This window comes from Platalea leucorodia (assembly GCF_965183815.1).
Source record: "Platalea leucorodia genome assembly, chromosome: 9".
NCBI lineage: Eukaryota > Metazoa > Chordata > Aves > Pelecaniformes > Threskiornithidae > Platalea > Platalea leucorodia.
The window spans coordinates 50198265-50217622 of NC_138831.1; the positions used below are offsets into that span (position 1 = coordinate 50198265).

The 19358-nt window shown below is 43.9% G+C and overlaps 1 protein-coding gene across 3 annotated transcripts in view; it reads left to right on the forward strand.

Moving 5' to 3' along the window:
* Positions 1-1683: 1683 nt before the first annotated feature.
* PIAS1 (protein inhibitor of activated STAT 1) overlaps positions 1684-19358 on the forward strand; it is a gene marked incomplete at its 5' end in the record, with an annotated part of 61334 nt that continues 43659 nt past the window's right edge. For 2 of the 3 annotated variants that reach the window (XR_014229131.1, XM_082321122.1), the window contains one exon: positions 1755-1809. Coding sequence is in view for 2 of the 3 variants with exons in the window: in XM_082321122.1 (XP_082177248.1) it covers positions 1786-1809 (24 nt within the window). Of the gene's footprint in view, positions 1810-19358 lie in introns of all 3 variants that reach the window. The other variant, XM_082321120.1, reaches the window with a different exon arrangement.

The following is a 19358-nucleotide window of genomic DNA, read 5'->3' on the forward strand; positions in this document are numbered from 1 at the left end:
AGAGAATCGGGACTTCATATATATTCTTACCGATGAACAGGACGGTATCAAAAAGCTGCTTACTAGAAAGATATTTGATACCACTATCACATTCTCCCCTCAATGGAAACTACCTAATTTTAAATTGTGGCTAACTATTCAGGTCATACGGGAGACATAAATTATAATTCAGTAATAATCACGAGCAGTAATCTCTTTACTGCTGATTCCCTGTGTGGCCTCAAGCATGCTTTCTTTAATCTGTAGAGTGGAGGCATTAATGCTTTTTTTGTCTTGCAATGCAGATAATATAAGCGCTTTCTGAGTGTACGATGAATTTTATAGCAGCTACGGAAAAATAGCGAATTTTGTATCTCTCTCTCTCACTTAAAAGGACGTGCAATATTGGCCGTGTTCAACAGATTTTTTCCGTCCTGAGCACTAAGGCCAAGTGGAGAAGGTGAGATGGCAATCTGTAATTCTAGAGTAACACACAGGTAAAAAGAAGCTGAATCAAGCTACGGTGTGTGACTTAAATGCTAGTATTTAAGCCGGTCAGCTTCACAACCGACGCAGTCATCTTGCCAGGTGGCATTTTTGGTATGTGCTTTTCCCCTCTGCATTATAGAATCATAGAACCACAGAATGCTTTGGGGTGGAAGGGACCTCTCAAGGCCACCCAGTCCAGCCCCCCGCCACGGGCAGGGACATCTACAACAGACCGGGTTGCTCAGAGCCCCGTCCAGCCTGGCCTTGGCTGTTTCTGAGGATGGGACATCCACCACCTCTCCGGGCAACCCCTGCCCGCGTTTCACCACCCTCATTGTACGATTATCTGGTCTGCCGTTGCAAGAACTCACATTTTACTCAAAAAAATGACACGACACGGGCAAGTTTGTACCTAAAAGCTCCGCTCTGATTCCGTAGGCCCTCCTAAAAACACTTGCATTGCTTTCCCTAAGTCGGAGGAAAACCCGGGCAAGCTCAGGTCGATTCCCTCCGCTTCCCCGGCGGTAGCTCAGGGAAATGAAACGATCGCTGCCCGCTTCGTGGTGCGGCCGGGACAACCCGGGAGCCGGAGGACGATGGCAGGACTTTCTCCCAGCCAGTCCCGCAGCCACCGCGGCCCAGCGGCGCGGTTCGCCCGCAGCCGGGCGCCCACCCCCGGCCTCGGGGGAGCCGCAGCCCGGCCGGCCCGCACCGCCGGCGGGCGAGCGGAGCAGCCCAGCGCCCGCCCAGGGACGCCAGCCCCGTCCCATGCCGTTTCACTCCTAAGGCACTTAAAGCTGCGGATTAGGCAGCAGGAAGCGGAGTTGCAAATTCCAATTTTAATCAATTTAGGAATGCGTATCCGCCTCTTCCCTCTGGTGATCCTATTACCAGAGGGCTCCCGGCACCCCGGGGGCTCTGCCCGGCGCGGCTGAGGACAGCCGGGGCGCGGGCACCCTCAGCGGCCCGGCCTGGGGGACGCTGCCCGCTCTCCCCTCAGCGCCCCGTTCCCCTCACGGAGCGAGCAGCGGGGGAAAGGCGGGATCGGGGGGGGGCGAAACTTTGCAGGCAGGGCGGCGGCGACACGCTGCCCCCAGGGCGGGCCGGCGATCCCCCGAGCGAAAGCCCAAGGCTCCCCGCAGCCCTGGGGAGGAATCCGGCGGGCCGCCCCCCATCGCAGACCCCCCGCCCGGCGGAGCGCAGAGGAGGGACAAAATGGCGCCGCGATTCAAACGCTGCGCGCTGCGTGCCGGCGGGGGGGCGGCGGGGGGGCGGTGTCCCGGCGGGGTTCACTGCGCCTGCGCCCGGAGTTGCAAGATGGCGGACAGTGCGGAACTAAAGGTAAAGCGCAGCTTCAATTCCCTTCGCGATGCCCCTCGCTGCCGCTCTCGGGGCCGCCGGGGCTGTGCTTCCCCCGGCGCCGGGGGCGAGCCGAGCCGCTGCCGGCGCTGTGCGGCGTCCAGCGGCGCTGCCTCGCCGGGGTGGCTGCGGCGGCGCCCCGCCGGCAGCGGGGGCTGAGGGACGGAGCGGGGCGGGGAGCGGAGCGGAGCTGTCCTCCCCTCGCCTCTCGCCCGGCCGCTCTCCGCCGGGCAGCCCCGCCGGGCCCGGGGGGGCGGCAGCGGGGCGGGCGGGGAGGGCTCCCCCCGGCGCTGGCGGAGGGGGCGGTTGGGCTCGGGGCCGGGCCGGCGCAGGGGTGAGGGCGGCGGCGGCGACGGCCGGGGGAGCCCCCGGGAGTTGCCGGCGCTGGGCAGCGCGGCTCCGCCGCCCCCGAGGTGGGGGCCGGTTCCCCGCGCTCCCCGCAAAGTTTCCAGGGGGACTCCGGCAGCGGCGCCGGGCGGGGAGGGAGCCCCGAGGAACGGCGCTGCCCGCCGTTGACAGGCGGCCGGCTCCTAACGAGCGCCCTCGCCGCCCGGCGCCGGGGGGGGACCGGCGGGGGAGCCCCGCTCGCCTCGCCCAGCGCCCACCCCGGTAAATAAAGGGCGTCGCAAGCAGATGTGGAGGAGTTAGAAGGTGTTAAGCTTGCGGCTGTCCCTGTCATCCTGCGAAACGCATCGAAACCTGGCGCTCTGAAGCACCCTGGAGCGGAGTTAGAGCTCGCCCGAGGGGGCGAAGCTGGGCGGGGGGGGTCCCGCTGGCTGCGGCGGGCTTCAGGTGGGGCTGCCCGGGCGGGGGGAGAGCGAGCAGCTCCGCCTGGGCGTTTTGAGGCATAGTAGTGGTGGAACAGCGGGTGCTGGGGTATCCACGCCAAAGGGAAAAAAAAAACCTGACAAAAAAGAGCCCAAAAAACTTTCCAAACACTTTGGCAAGGTGCGTGGGGGTGCGAACTCTGCCTTGCGCGCCCGGCAGCGCAGTTAAAAGTTCGAGAATTTCATTGTAGTTGTCATAGAGCTGTTATTCATCAGGAGGGCTTCTGTCTCGTACTTTAAAGTTCATACAGCGAAACACACAAATCGGGAGTATATTAAATGTGTAACATAAACTACAGAATACCTAAAGTATGACTAGAGAAATATTTTGTCTTTCCCTAGAGTTTCGGTAGGTTTCAGTTTTCTGTGTATCAAAGGTTTCTTGCGCTTTCATTTTTAGATGCTTAAAGAGCTGTCAGGGTGTAAAGAAGTATAAAATCTTGTGCGTGTTCCAGCTTTTTGGGGTCTGTGTCTGCCAGGTCAGGACAAATAGATCCTCCTTTAAATCCTCTGCTGTGCTCGGGGTTTTTTGGATATCCTGCAGAGTATATTGCTTGAGCTGAGTTGCCCCCAAGCCTTCTTTTTTTTCACATTGTGGTACCTCCGTAATGAGATAAAGGGGTCAAGATGTGATTCCAGTGTTAAACTTTTGTTAATCTTAGCGTGGCAAATGGAGTAGTGTGTTTTGGTAGCTGACCCTGTAAGAGTTTTTGGTGCACAGTAGCCAGCTTGGGTTTATGTGATGCCTTTATAAACAAGACTGACTCAAATGGAGCGAAAAGAGGCAAGAGCTAAGGAATAAAGTTGTTGGTTTTTTCTTTTTTTGATGTGTGTTAAGATGGCAGAATGGTGGTCAAGGGACAGTGCTGAAAGGCATGATTTTACTATGAAAATCGACAATTTATTGGTCTTAGGAGCTTTGAAACTTGAAGCCTCTCCTCTTGTCCAACGCAGAGCCTCCGGGCTCTGGGTACGTATAGATGGGTTGGGGTGCCGTTGGTCTGGGCGAGCGTTGAGTCGAGGCCTGTCCTTTCCTCTTTCTCTGCAGCTTTACAGGTGGGGCTTTCGTAGAAGTGTGTGTGTGTCTGCTTGTCATCCCGGACTTCTTTATTGATCTCTTTCTGAAACCTGCTTCTTGAGAACCAGTAGAGAGAAATTATGATTTTTTTTTTTTTTTTTTTTTTTAAGTACTGTTGCTACCTCAGGGATCTGAAGGGTAAATGTCAAACTGAGTATTTTATTTTCAATTTCACTTTGCTGCTCAGGATATGTAGTGGTACTTGCAAGCTGGGACTGTAGGATGATAGCACTGCATTCTGTGAAAAGTTGTTTGGGGTTTTTTTTTTTTTGGTAGCTGTGGGGGCTTAGCAGTTTACGTAAGAACAAAGTAGTTCATGAATTCATACTTTGAAGACTTCAATAATTTTTTTTTTCTCTGAACTACAAAGAAAAAGATGCGTGTGTCCTCCTCTGTCAGGAAGGAGAGGGAAAGACAAGGGGGCATGAAATTTCTGCATAGAGTTGTAGCTGTCACATACCAGTTTTTCGAGAGTCGTACAGCTCAGTTATTAGGTATTGGATGAGGTGAGTGCTCCTTGGAAAAATGTGGGTAATGGAAAGCTGTTATATCGTAGTTGGGTGCAGTGGGTATTTTAAAGCAGGAGTACGTCCCCAGAAAACGTGCTTTTAAGTTCTTTCTTCTTTTGAAAGTTGAAAGGAGACAGCTAAGGGAGGGTTTGTGATTAAGACTCTGCTATTTGAAGAATGAAGAGTGAATTCCTTTCGTTATTTTAATTTTCTTAGGTAGAATCTTTTCACATTTCTCCTCTGGTTAATTAGCAAATGGCATTGATTTCAGATTTAGTGACCTTTAAAAACTAAAATCAAATGTAACAGTTGTGCAGTAACTCCCTTGCCTGGCTAGATAAAGTTTGTCAGAAAAACTTAGTCAAGTTTCTAAAACTTTCTTGCCTTCCTGTGTAAAGAACCATGGGGTTACATGTGGGTAATGTACACACATGTAAATTGGGGAATGTGATATGACGGGTGGTATTGCCAAATGCAGAAAGTAAAATTACAGTTCTTGCTTCCTCCAGAAAAACAGCGGTCATTCTTACTTGCCATAATTTTTCATAGAGTTCTAAATCATGAACTAGCGTTTCCTGTAATGTATATTCTTGCCACGATCAAGAGTATTTCGGTCTGTTGCCCCATTTGAGAATGTTTGTCCTATTGGAAGAAAAAAAATCAAACAAGATCAAACATACTTTGCAGATCCCAGACTTGTAAGGTTACTGAATGCTTTGGTACTCTCGAAGGTTTGGATAAATTGAACCAGTATGTTTTCATTTCTATTGATGAAACAAGGTAACTGAGAAAAGTCTGTTCGTCTGTGGATTACCTCCCTAACTCTATAGGCTGAGGCATATGTGAATTTTCCTCATCTTAATTACTATTCCTGTATAATTGCATACAGACTCTAATTTATCTCAAGGTAAGCTATTTAAAGCTCTTTCTAATTGGAAGGAGTATACTTGAGTGATTAAATCTTTCCTTCAATATTTCTTACATCTCTTTAAATTGGTTATTAGATTGTTGTGATCTTTGCCTTCTACTCAAGTCTTTTGGAAATCATTACACAGTTTGCAATAATCAATTCAATTATACATGGATCAAAGAATGAAAAAGAAAAGCTTATGTTCTAGTATTGTCATTCTTGATACTGTCCTAAGAAGCTGGTTTGGAAAGCACATGCTGGGAGGTTTTTCTCCTTTGTTCTCTCTCCTTTTAAGAAAGTGCCTTTGGGGATTGAAGAGATCCCTGGTGTGTTTCTTGTTAGACACAATTTATACTTTAAAAAAAAAAAAAAGTGAGCCAAGAGTTTGAATGAAAATTTATAATAGCATTTCCACACAATGGTGATGAAAACAAACCATTTAAAAATATTCAGTTGGGAAATACCCCTCCCCTAAATGCAGGGAAGCAGTTTTTTGAGGGGGGAGAGGCTAGTAGCACGGCTTTCAGGTGGTGGTGATAATAGTGACAAATGGATCTTTGGTATGGAAACGCAGTTGTGTGAAATTGCATCGTCAATGCTAATAAGCATAAGCTACCTATTTCAGTGTTCAATTAGAATTTTACTCTTCTGTATTATGAGCTATTTCTGCTTAATCCTTTTATAAGTTGCTGGGGTTGTGTGTTTCTGTGATTAAAGTCAATATAATCCACTTTTCATTGTTATCTGAGTCCACGGATTACGTTATTTTCATGCTTGTAATTTGGTGTATGTCAGTATAATTGTATTTTTAACTGTATTTTGGTCTAGGTATCTTTTTTTGAGCTCTTGGTCTTTAATTCTGGAATTGCGGATATCAGATGAATAAAATTGGCAGCTGTGCATTACTGCTTAACTATCAAAGCCCCAATCCATAACACTTCTTTATTGCCAATAAAAAAACAGATTGCATATTGTGTACACGTAAATATAGTGTCAGCACACTTCTAGTATAAACCCCTCACCAAAATTAGGGGCCATCCTGGAAGTATTTGTGGGCCTGTGCAAGTGAAATTCTTATTTATTGCCACTTGTGAGAAGGAAGGAAGGTATCAGAACCAGTTGCTCACAGTAGTTATTTTTCATGGATTTACATGGATTCATTTCTGGTTTGGTTATAAAGGCATTTAGAAATTAGAGTTAAAAGGCTTAGAAGCGGGTAGAGGATGCATGTTATTTAGCTTTATTCCGTGAGAATAAGAGAAAAGTGTTACCCTAGGGAGGGGAAGGGCTCAGGACTGCTTGGCCTTTGGTAAGAATGTTTATGGATCAGACACACAAGACAAATATTGAGAAGCATCCCATGAAGCAGGGTGTAGACAGTTAAGATATCTTCAGATACTGAAGTTATTTATAGGGATGTGGATGACTGGTATGGTTTATACTCTGACCTGCATTCATATAGAGCGCAAAGGTAAGTGCAGACTTGTCACTAATGTGTTTGGCGCGGTGGATTTTAGTTCCAGTAATCCATTTTCGTAGAAGTCAACATGTGATCCTTCTTCTCTTTAGTGCCATTGTAGTGAAAAACAAAGCAGAACTTCCAAGCACTTGAGACTCGAGTGCTGCCTGTCGTTGTTCGGAGGTACCCCCAGCCCTCTCCCATCCCCGGAGTGCCAAGCTGCTGTATTTCTCTGAAATGTCTCTTGTAATCCTTGGTGGTGGTACTAACGCTTATGAGCGAGTTCAGAGCTGAACCGCAGGGTTAGTCGGCTGGTGGACTCCGTCAACGTGGGGTTCATTGGTCTCTGCTGAAACTATTGAATTTGAAGTAATAGTACCTTTCTTGCTGCGAATCAGCGTTTTGAAAGGGTTACTTTGTGGGGCCTTGGGATCACCCACTGTCCCAGAGGATTTGTGGCTGGGAAATGGATTGGATCTCTTGCAGCTTTTCTCTTACATGGCGATATTGGTGTTTGGCCCTTTGGCTCCACAAGGAAAGAATTCTACCTACAAACCTGAAGTTGTTTCAGAAATGTCTGTTTACTTTTGCTGTTGTGCTTCCACTTTAGAAACTTTTTCTTTCATGAAAGATGTTACAGGTGCCCCTCTAATGGACGACTTCGCGTTATTGCCCTCCATAAAAAGTAGTAAAAGCCTTCTGAAAGCCACGATTTCAGTGAAGGATGCAGACATGGTTTTTACGTCAAAAACTTGTCGGTATATACCTTGTGTTTTTGTAGTCCAGCTGCCTCAGCTTGTGCCATCCCCTTAAGTAGGAACTTCACCCCTGGTTAGCACACAAATGTGCCTGCAAGAATCACAGCGAAATGTCTGTCCTGCTCTTAAGGGGGGAGAAAAGGGGAGATGTATTGTTTGGGTGACTGCTGCAGCACATGCTTGGGCAGCTGAATTTCGGAACCCTCTTGATCAAGCTCAGGTATTGACTGTCGCCTTGTTCTATCACTATTCCAGCTCTGTGTAGACCAGTAAGTGCCAGGAGTGTTGGTTTGAGCTTTTTAAAATGATGATTGGATTTTATGATGCAAAAATTGCATGTAGTAACTTCAGTGGTAGGCTGTTCATGAAAAAAGTGCCTTTCTTACAAGTAGATGCCTTTGCTAGTTAACAGGGGGGGTGTGAGGAGAAGAAAGGAGCTCCAGTAGCTTACAAAAGGGTGCTTATTTCTGTAATTTTACTTAACGCTATCAAAGCCATTTTGAACAACTAGTCACTGCCATAAAATGTGGCTATTGCACAGTAAATTAGAAGCTTTGGGGCTACAACAAAAAGTAGATGATGTTAAACCTTTGAAAATGAGAATATATGGAGTTGGGGACCAGAGATGTTAGCTTACGTAGCCTTGTTCTGATCTTCCAAATTTTCAATAGCAGCCAGAACCAAATTAAGCCAGGTAACATTATATTATTGTTCTGTGTGCGCCATGGTACAGACCTTTCTATTGTCATTTCTTTTCTTATTGTTTTGCTGAGACTCCTGTGTCTGTTGCAGCTGTATTGATCCAGGAGTTTGTCAGCAATTTGCTTAATCTTATTCTCCTGTTGGGATTAGGGATGGCTATAGATGTACTGCCATGTCTCCGCTGTTTTATTCTGTCCCATAGCGTATACTGGAGGGATACCAGAGTGCTCTGTAAGCAAGCGTTGTATTCCGTGACGAGGGGAGAGTAGGAGTTAGCAGAAAGTGGGTATTATGGGGCTTGTCTAGAGTGTGTGAAACAAAGAAATGAAAAGCTAGTATACAATTAGACCAAAGGTCAACCTAAGCTTGACCTTTATGTCTATAAGAGATGATATACAAGAGATTTATATAGGAAGTGGCATGATAATAAATGGAGAAGGAAAAGGAGCCTTTTAAAGCCATTGTTTGGTAAGGATAGAGTCCTAGGCTCTGCAGCAGAGCAAAGACTCTGTGGGTATGCTAAAGTGTATTTAGCATGGAGGACAGAAAGATAAGTGTTATTCGCTTTATGTGCATCACTGAAGATGGCTCTGTAGTGAACTTCCCTTGTTTTGTTTAGGAAATGGTAATGAGCTTTCTGGATACATGCTAATAAACATGTATGAGCTCTGCTTCCTCTGCTCCTGCCAGGATTGCACGGGCTGTAGGTAATGCTTCAGTTGCCGGTTTCCATCCTAGAAGTATGTCAAACAGCAGGAGAGAGTAAGAAAGGGAGAGTTTCAATCTCTACCCTGCTTTGGGGCCGATACACAGTGAACAGCTTTTCCAGAATAGTAAGCTGTGAAGCGTCCCTTTATCTCTGTAGGTATTTTCTTCCCTGTGCCTTGCATGTTTATAGTGTATACTAAGGGTGCTTTTTCCCAGTTTCCAGCCCAGACATGATTTGTTGTGCTAAATTCTTCAAACCAAGAGTTCAGCAGGACTCTCCTGTTAGCTCTTCTTGGTGTTATTTTCAGTTTGACACCTAGTTGCTCCCTTGATCCTGACCATAGATTACTTGGTAATTTTGGTTGGAAGGGACCTTGAGAAATCTCCAGTCCAGCCTCCTGCTCAAAGCAGGATCAGCTGTGAGGTCAGAACAGGTTACTCAGGACTTTTTCCAGTCTGGTCTTTAAAACCTCCAAGGATGGAGACTGCACAACCTCTGTGGGCAACCTCTTCCACTGCTTAACTGTTGTAATGGTGAAAACATTTGTGTTTTGGTTTTTTTTTTTATATCCGGCCTGAACCTCCTATTGTCTCACATCCTTCTGCTGTGTGCCTCTGTGAAGATCATGGCTGTTTTCTTGATGACCTCCTTTACATGTTGGAAGGCTGCTGTTAGGTTCCTCCAAAGCTGCCTCTTCACCAGGCTGAATAAGCCCTGTTCCCCCAGCCTCTTGCCAGATCATCTTGCTGTACCTCACCTCTTTGACGAAAAGATACCAGCAGCTTGTTTGGGGATGGGATTTGGGCAGATGATTCCATGCCACAGATGTAGTTCTTGAGGAATTTTTACTCCTGTGGATTTCTGTTAGTGGAGATGTATTACAAAATCCGTAACATCCTCAGAAGTGTGCAAAAGTAGTTCCTGAGACTGTCCACTGGTATCACTGGAAAAGGTGGAGGTTACTTCAAAAAATTAGATTTCAAAAGCAGTGGACCTTCTGAGGGTAGATGGTGACAGATGACAAGCAGTAGGTTGGCATCTCTTCACCAGGAGGCTCCGTAGGATTCTTGTCCATTTTGAAAACTGGCGTACCAAGCTCTCCCACTCTCTCCTCCCCTCAAATACATGGTTATAAAGCAGATGGAAAACTGAGCTCAGTCTCTTTACTGCTTGCTTGCAGCATTGCCTTCGCTTCCTGACGATGCATCTTTTGTGGCCACAGCCATTTGAGCATGCAAACACATGTGATAAATGTTCTCAGAAATTTGCGTTGTGCAGGAGTTAAATGATAATCTTTGGGCAGAGCTGAGATTAGAGGCCTGGTTTGCAAAGCTAGGTTTGTACTAGGAAAAAAACAGTTCTCTTCCAAAGAGATGACAAAGTATAAAACTACAGAGCGCTTTAGGTACGCTAGAATTTTATGTTGAACCTGTAGGGGTTTGTATTCACAGTGGTTCCTCCACTGGTCACATACTCAAGCTGCCAGCCAGTATTGTGGCTTTACCTTTCCATACTGTACAACTCATTATTGAGCAGCTACAGGATCTGTCATCTGCAACATTTTCAGGGGGTGTGGTTTGCAATAGGGAGCCTTAGGTCCATCAGCATTTCAGCCTTGGCCCTCTTGACTGTGTATTTGCTTGATGCTGCTGCTGTTCTTGAGGCTCACAAAGGGGAGCAGATTGGCAGCTGAGCCAAAAGGCAGAGTTTAGCAAAATACTTTATCCCTAGTTGCTTTTGGGATTAAAACTGGCTCTCTGTATCTCTGCAGAACAACTGGTAGTCCTGAGAGTCACTTCATTGGTCTAGTCTAATCTTGGTCCTTCTGCATATTTGTGGTCTGATCAGCGTAGCAGAGCACGCGAGGTTCCTCCAGCTTTGTTTTGCACATGACAGTGCCAGGGCTTCCTCCTGAGAAAATATGTCTTCGTTCTCATGAAGGGCATCTCGGCTTGTTTGCTGTCTAAGCAGGTAGGATACTTTTGCTGTCCAGTCACAGGAAGAAATTTACTGTCTGTTAAAGTGGGATAGTTGGTTGAGAATCATTCAGAGCTGAAACTACTTGCTTACCTTCATTTACAGTCTTCTGCAAGGTGTTCCTCCTGCCCTCTTTGTAGAGCAGGGTCTGGACGTAATAAGGCCGCTCTGTTCAGCTTTTCAACTGAAAACATGATTAGTTCACACGTAAAATAGAATATAGGATGGAAATAGCAGTGAACATAGTTTTGCTTGGCAGTTTAGCATAGGTGCAGCTCACTATTATTTATTTTTTTTTTTAAAGCAGAAGCCAAATACAATAGGGACAATGTGTTTGGTTCAGGTAAAATCTGTAATCTGAGCTGCAGGAGCGTGCCGTAAAAAGTTGTGTGGATGAGAATGCGTTCTGATACATTCGTTCCTCATATTGTTTCTCGAGTCTCCCTTGACAAAATGATCTCACTTTTGTGCAGATGTTGTATCTTGTTTCCCTGGTGCAAAATAAGAGTCTTTGAAACAGTCCAAGTATTTGTGTAGATTTTCAGCTTATTGAAAATTCTGTCAGGAGCAGCTCTGCTCGGGCCATCTATGGAGTTGTTAGTGCACCTATAAATGCATTGCACCAAAATGAAAAAATGTAGAAACTTCAGCAGCGGTACAGAAACAAAGCTGTTCTTTTTTGTAGGTTCTGTGTTGATTTAGCAGGATCTCATCTGTGAATCTGCTGAGGCCACTTGATGGCAGGGCTTCAAATTTTTTTAATCGAGTATCAGAACTGTTGTCGGTTTGAATTAGAAGTATTTTAGATAATATTTTTCTGAAGGATGTACGCCCAGGTTTTCATTCGGTTAACTTCCACTTTTACTTCTTTGGTGTTAAAATTTGACTCTTTCAGTTGAGAAGTAACATTTTTATTAGAGGCTCTTGACAATGTCGTTTGGGTTTCTGAGGAAATGGTGAAAAATAAACATGCGTTATGAACTGAATCTTAAGAATGTCAAAGTAGCCGTGCTGCTTCAGACCAAGGGTCCATCTGGCCTGGTGGTGTCTCCTGCAGCTTCTAGAAGTGAGTGCGTAGGGAAAAGCAAAAACAGGACAAAGAACGAGAAAGAACTGTCACCTCCCTGCAGTATTCTCCTGGTCTCCAGCTATTTTCAGCTTGGTCCTCTGAACCTGATGGGGGCTACTAGCTGGACAAGCCATAATAAATCTCTTTTCCAAATGCCTGTCCAGGTTCCTCTTGAACCTATAGAAACTGCTTTTGCTCACAGTATTTTGGTAGAGGTTTCTGTTGTTCTGCTGCTTGCTGCGTGAGGACCCTTCTCGTTTTGTTTCGAGCCTGGCTCCAGCCAGCTTCATCCACCGGTCACTGTATTGTGTAATGAGAGACCGAGCAGCTGATCCCCGTCCACTCTCCTTATGCTGTTCATGGTTTTCTAGATTGCGATCGTATCTGTCCCCATGTTCTCGATTTTTTTAGGTTGAAAAGCCTTAGCTTTTGCTATTTCTTAATTAGGGAAGTCATGCTGGACTTCGGTCATCCATTTCCACTTCTAATATATCTGTTTGGCTTTTTAAAGGTGTGTGTGGTTTTTTTTTTGTTTGTTTGTTTGTTTGTTTTTAAGATGAGACCACCAAAACCACCCGCACTCTGAGATCTGGCTGAACCAGGGATTTATATAGGGTATAATGATTTCTCATTTGCTCTCTGTTCCCTTTCTAATGATTTCTAACAATGATTTGTGTGTTCGACTGCTACTGAGCTGATGTTTTCATATGTCTGTTTATCTTGGGCCCAGGAGCTTGCTCTGGTGTGGTAAAGGTCACCCAGAGCCCATCACTCGGTATGTAAAGCTAGGTCTGTCTGGTCTGCTTTTCCCCATCGGCATCACTTTACATTTATGTACGTTGAATTGCTCAGTCACTCAGGTCTTTCAGTGATTCTTCAGTTTGCCTTCATCCGTGCAGTCCCATCGTATCGTCAGCAACTTTGTCACCCCACTGATCACTTCGTTCTCTAGGTTGTTAACGAATAGGTTAAGCTACGTGTGCCAGCATAGGCCCTTGCAGAACTCCACGCGTGACCTTCCTCTATTGTTTGGTCTTGGAACAACTCGGACACGTTGGTAACAGAAGAACTTTCAATAGCAAGCTAAGGATCTATGGCCTGTCTTCTTTGTTTTTTTTTTTTTTTTAAATATTATTAGTCCTGTAAGAATTATACCCAGCTTGTGTGTGTGGACTGGATTTTCGTAGTTTCCTTTGACCTGTACTATTCTGTTGTTTTTAAACATATGTAGAACTCTGAGGTGGTGCCAAGCTGTTTTAAGGGGAAGCAAAGATGTGTTGAAACTTGTTTCCTATGTTCAGTTAACTAGAAGAGTTTTTTTTTTTTTAAATATGCCTTTGTTTTTTGGAGTACATTCACATAGCTTAGTAAAGAGCTTGAGCTAAATATTAGTTGATTAACTGCATTGACTCCTTTGTTCCTCAGGCCTGGGCATAACTGATGCCTTGATGCCTCTTTTTTTATTTTTTCCCCAATACTAGGCTGTCCTTTGCTTTTGACATAGAGGCTGAGAAGTAATTCAAGGTTGTGAAGTAATACGATGCTTACAACATTCTTACCTGGAAGTGGAAGCTGTATGTTACCAAGTGAGTGTATCGGGAGGCAAAAGTGTCATACTAAAAACTCTTTTTGCTCCCTCCCTACTCCTGTGCCTTTGGCCTGTATATGTAAAAAGGGACAGGCAGAGTAGAAATTCATGAACATGTGAGAGTCATTCAAATGCCTTTAATGAGCTGCAAAAGGCTTGTATATATGCAAATTCCTATTCAGAGTGGGATTTGGATGAGTGTGGTTAATGAGGTGGGGCAATAGTTTGGTCAGTAAAGATGAAAAGGAGCAGTGACTGGAGCAGCATCCTCCCTCTGCCCCGCCAGCGGGGTGGGAGTTCGGGGGGAGGCAGCTCACCGCAGGGTGGGAAAAGTAAGGGAGACATGCAGAAACACCGCACATTTTCTGTTAAATCACTTGGTCAGGATTTCCATGGAAGTTTTAACTTCGCTATCAAAGTTTTCTTAGGCAGCTCTTTCAGTTCTGGCTGTTCTTGTGGCTGAAGCCAAGTTAAATGCAGTATCGTTTTTGGAGTTTACTTGCAATAGTTTTCATGTATTTTAAATCATAGGTGTGGCTGAAACTTGGCTTATAGAAACCTTCATTCCATCAAGCAGTTTGTTTCCATGCAGGGCAGGGTTTATTGTGTGAATAAATTAATTGAATTCAGTCTGACTTTGATTATAAGAAAAATACAGTGCTTGAAGGATGAGGTGGCGAGGAGGGGGACTGTGTGTCAGATTGATGGCGCTGGGAAATGAAATATCTGTCTTCCCGCTGAGCAAGCGTCCTTAGTATCTCTCCTTAACATGCGCCAGTGTGACTGTGAAAGAAATGTTTCTATAGGCCTTGCTGTGCTATATGTGGGCCAGGAAAATATCGCATAGAGAATGTATTCTTAGCTTTCTAACGCACTGTTGAATGCCTTGTCCTGGGATTAATCATTGCGAGCTAATGGGTTCTTAAGCACTGCATGCTTGTCTTTCAGCCTATAGGTAACGTGATGCAGTTAACACATGTTAAAATACAATTTTCTGGTGTGGGCAGCACTGGAAGGTGGAAGGACAGAGTAGTCCAAATTCTGAGGGGTGAAGTGGGATTGTGGGGTTAGGATCGGCTTTGTCAGGAGTCTAGGCCTTGCCGAAGATGCATCTTCTCAGTCTGTCTCTGGCTGCATGTTGTCATTTGAAACTGTTTTCTTTATCCTCTTTTGAATGCTGAAGAAAAGCAGGAAGGTCTGCTTCCTCTCCTATTATTCCATCATCTTTTTGCATTTTTACATAGTGGGAAGAAACTGGTCGTTGTGGGTGATATGAAAAACTGAGCTTCCTGCTCTCTCTTTCTTTGTCCCCATGCCTCTTTTAGATGTCTTCCCCGGGATACGCGTTCAGTGTTTGGCACTGCTGCTGCTCCGCTGCTCTCTTTCCAAGCTGCTCTGGTACTTGGAATGAAATCAGTGTGATTCTTGACAGTCTTACTGATGCTTTAGTGTTGTGAGTAGCAGCCAAAGAAGTCACCCATGTCTCATTAACTTGGCTGACCTAGGATCCTGAATCCGCCTCGGTGGGAACTGGGTTGAGTACTGACATAGTAAGACTTTTGAAAAGGGAGATGAGCTTCTGACTGCCAGTATTTTCACCTGGGTTTGGACAAGTGACAGAAGTTTTTTTTCATCCAGCCACTCATTTCTTTTCTGTAATAAGTGTATTTTGGCACTTTAAAATTGATCTATCTCAATATGTGATGTAAATATTAATTCTGTTATATTGTTGCATGCAATAAATAATTCCATTTTTAATGCGTCTGTACAGTTAGGAATAAATTAGGCTTTAGTGTACATTTAACTGCTCTATAAATAGTCAGACCTATAATTTCTGTTCCCTATTGTGCCATGACAGACAATAGCTCTTCAGAGTTTGAAAAACTGACTTTTCTTGGATTACTGGGTGGCCACGTGTGGTTCATGCATAGTTTTCTTGCTAGCAGTTGGCTGTTAATGTGGCTACTCTCTATTCCAGATACCTTGTTGAGAGAGAAAATGAGGTAGGAGAGACAAGGGTGATTTTACTAGCTGGTGTTCTGGTCTGGTTGCATAGCCCTGTGCGTTCCTGGGATAGTCATATTCCACTGATGAACCATTCCCAGACTGACACCCTCTTCTCCTGTCCACCTCTGCCCATGTTTCTGAGGTTTACAGTAAGTATTTTGAAATTCTTTGCCTTTTTGGAATGACTGTAGGACCAGGTATCTCATTTGTAGTTCTTGATTCCCTTCTTTGACCTCTCCTTCAGTTCTGAAAAATACTCTTATCCACAGAATCTGAGGTTGGAAGGAACCTTCTGAGGTTGTCTAGCCTGTTAGTTCCCTGCAAATCTGCTTATTTGGCTGTAGCTGCCTGAAGAGCTGTCTGTAGTGATGCCCAAGTTCCCCTCCTGAACCATCAGCTGTGTAATGAGAAAAACACATGAGAAATTTAGGTTTTCTTCCAATTTTGGCTACTTTGTGTTGAGTAAATTTGAATTTCATATGCAGTTGTCTCTTAACTTGCTGGAAGTGGTCATGGACTAGAAGAGTAGAGTACACACGTGAATATGATTTCTTGGTCTTGCTTTTAGGCTGGTGCTGGAGTTGGTTCACAGGTAGATGTTTCTATAAAATACAAAGGGGTAGTAATTCTTAGACCAACTGATGTGGTTGAAAAACATTTCAGATGTGCAAGTCCTTTCTCTAAATACTATAAAAAGTATTACTTTCTTTCAAGCCTTGTGTCTCTTACTTCATTGCGTTGTTTACGGCCACTGCACTGTTGATAGATAAAACATGGGAAGCAGAGAATTGGCTCCCAGATAAATGGTGATGCTTAAACAAGAAAGTATTTACCAGGTAAGGAACAGAGAAAGGACTGTTAGTCTTGTTTTGGTCTCCAGCAAACATGTAGGACAAGGTTGTTTTTTTTTTTTTTTTAGGAAGGACTAGGGCTAAGCAAGCAGAATGAAAAGAGCTTGGATCATCTTCTCTGCCTTGTAACGATGGCTTTGTTTCAGAAATAAGTAGAGGAAAGGCAAGAGAATGGGTGTCTCCTTGTGAAAGAGGAGGACAACTTGAGCAGAGAAAATGCTTCTTGCCTGCACTGTATGAAGACTTAGAAAAAGGGCACTGAGGGAATGATTTTGAAGAGCTTCACTAGAACATGCTTGAAATCAATACTTCATCGAAGTAGAGGCCAACTTACAATCATCTGTGCTGTGAGAACGTCACTGTGTGAACCTTGGGGCTTCCCTCGGTGTCGTGCTTTGTTAGGCAGTCTCCGCAGAACTGGTGAGAAGATACTGGATTTGTGTGGTGCATCTTACCCGATACTCTGAGGAACAGTAATGTAAAAGCAGAATTTCTTAGTATTGTTCAAGCTTTTAATTCATCTTGATGACTTACTGCTATATGACTACTTAAAAAGAAGCATGTAGATTGGCTTCCTTATGTAATTTTTATACATGAATTTGAAGACCTTATGAAATAAATTATGTGCAGAATGACTAGCTTTATTAAAAAAAAAAAAAAAAGACTATACGGATGCCAGTATGTTTGCTTGATGGAATATTTGTTTTCAGCTTATTGACATAGTGGAAACTTTTGGCTCCATCGCTTATTTCTGCGATAACAATAAAGACTAATTGTTAGTAGTAATAAAGTATTATTCTCGGTGGACCAGTATTAGAAGGCAGTAGGGTATTTGGCCAGTGTATTTCGTAGGTATTTGTTGTCAGCAGATTCATTTCATTTGTGTTCCGTTTCTTCCTTTGGAAAGGGAAATCTTTTAATGGTAAATTACTGAGCATTTCCCATGCCTGATGTTTTATCTGGTCTCTTAATTTTCCTGTTCTCCCTTCCTTCTGCCTTTCCTTCCTCCCCAGTTTTTGTTCTAGGTGTTATTAGCTATTATTGTGGTCTTTTGTATATTCCCGTGGTTATAGAACGAAGCACTACCAGCCATTCTCATGCATTTTGAGAGATGGTGTATGAACAAGGTGATAGTGGTACGTGGTACCCAGTGACAAGGGCGGTGGCAGCTGTGGCCCTGTCTGAGTTACGGCTGTCGCCGTCCTTCGCTCTGTGGACGGATCCTGCTTGCGTGATGGAGCTCAGCGTCTCGGAGCCACTCTTTTTAGGTGTAATTCACAAAGCCTGGGAATGCATTTCTTGGAACAGAACTTTGTGAGAAGGGTTGCTTCAAAGTCTAAAAGAAAACACTAATTTTTATCACGTGCCATTTTGGCTTTAAATTTTTTTTTTTTAAAAAGTGAGAATTGTGAACAGATAATTCCAGTTTTCTAGTTTTCCTTCTCTCGGGGCATCAACATAGCAATTGGTTACTTTTAAGGGAAATGAGATTCAATTATGTACTGGCTTCAGCCTGCTGTTCAGTACTTTGCAAGTCAGTATCCAAATTTAATATGGTTGTTAATTAAAACTTTCTGAGATACCAGAATAATAGTAATGATGTAGCCTGTCTCCTGTGCTGCATCCTACAAAATGGGACAAATGAGCAGAAAAGAAGTTAGTGGTTTATCTAGAAGTGTTTGGGGTATATTTGACTGTATAATCTCACATCCTGTAGTGTTATCTCATTGAAGCTAAATAAGTAGCAAAAGTTTCTCTGTTCATGGGGTGAAAATTTATGGCATGTGGAGAATAGATCACTTTGCAGTTCTGTAAGGTACAGAAATAAAAAGTTTTGGTTTTTTTTTTTTAAAATCTTGGAGGGAAATATGCATCTATTATGGCAATAATTTGTTTTAATCGAGTGGTGCTTAAGTTGGATGACACGAAGAAATAATGTCTGTTGATGCAGTGGAGGTATTTAAATAACTGTTGCAAGCAAACATCAAAGACAACGTAAGAATGGAGGTCTTGAAATTGTTGTATGTCTTGCTGTTAAGAGGTTCTGTAAGCTGCCTCTTTATCCATGTTGCAGTGTGAGTACATTCATTGAATTCCAGGTGCATTCTTCTCCAGCTTTCCTTCAAAGTTGACTTCCAAAAGCTACATGTGCTTCATGCAGGTATTTTAGATATTTAGAAAGTAACTAGAGCTTCATTCTCTAGTGTTCTGCTGAAAAAGAAGGGCTAAAAGGTAAACTCCCTATCTCTAAATCCCAAATCAGTCAAACTGTTTATGTAACCATTGCCTTTGTTTTAATTGTATATTTCAAAATGTGTGTTTTCTTTTTTAAAATCACTGAGGGAGGGGAAATAAATGTGTGTTTGTGTATGGCTTCCAGGAGCCGAGGCTTCTCGGTCCTATTTTTTTTCTTTTTTACACAAAGACAATATTTCAGACTATTATTGAATGCTGTATAAGTTGTTATATTTTGATTACACCGATGTAGACCTTTTGTGTTATTTGTTAGAGAGGTTATAATAGGACATACTGTGTTTAGCAAGCTCTTTGGACAGCTGTGTCTGCGGCTGGCTTGGGCTTCACTGAAGCTTATTGCATAGGAATTAGCTCTTCTGTCAGCCAGTTGAAAGGCTTAGTTAAGGATAAGAACGTTCTTAATAAAAAGTAAATTTGTCTGGCAATGACCCTCTCCCAAATAGCTGAAAATAATTGTCTTCATTATTAGCCTTAGGTGTAAGCTGTTTGTCTTTAGAGAGGCACATTGTTTTGTATCCAGAGATTGTCTAAACTAGTATTTCTGCAGTTACTTGTCAGGAAAGTCATGCTAGCGCATAGCTCTGTAAAAATAATTCCCATCTGCAAAGATAAATACACTAGGGACAATTAAGTTTGAGTGTGGCTGAAAAAAACCTGGAGTCTCCAAGAACTGAAATGAAGATTACTACTGTTTCAGCAACCTTATTTAATACCAAAAGTAATAATATAGTTCACCTAGTGAATAAAATCTCTTGAGAACGGTAAAACTTTTGTAACGGATTAAGATAAAATGTGACTTACATTAAATCAAATATAATTTAGACATGACTA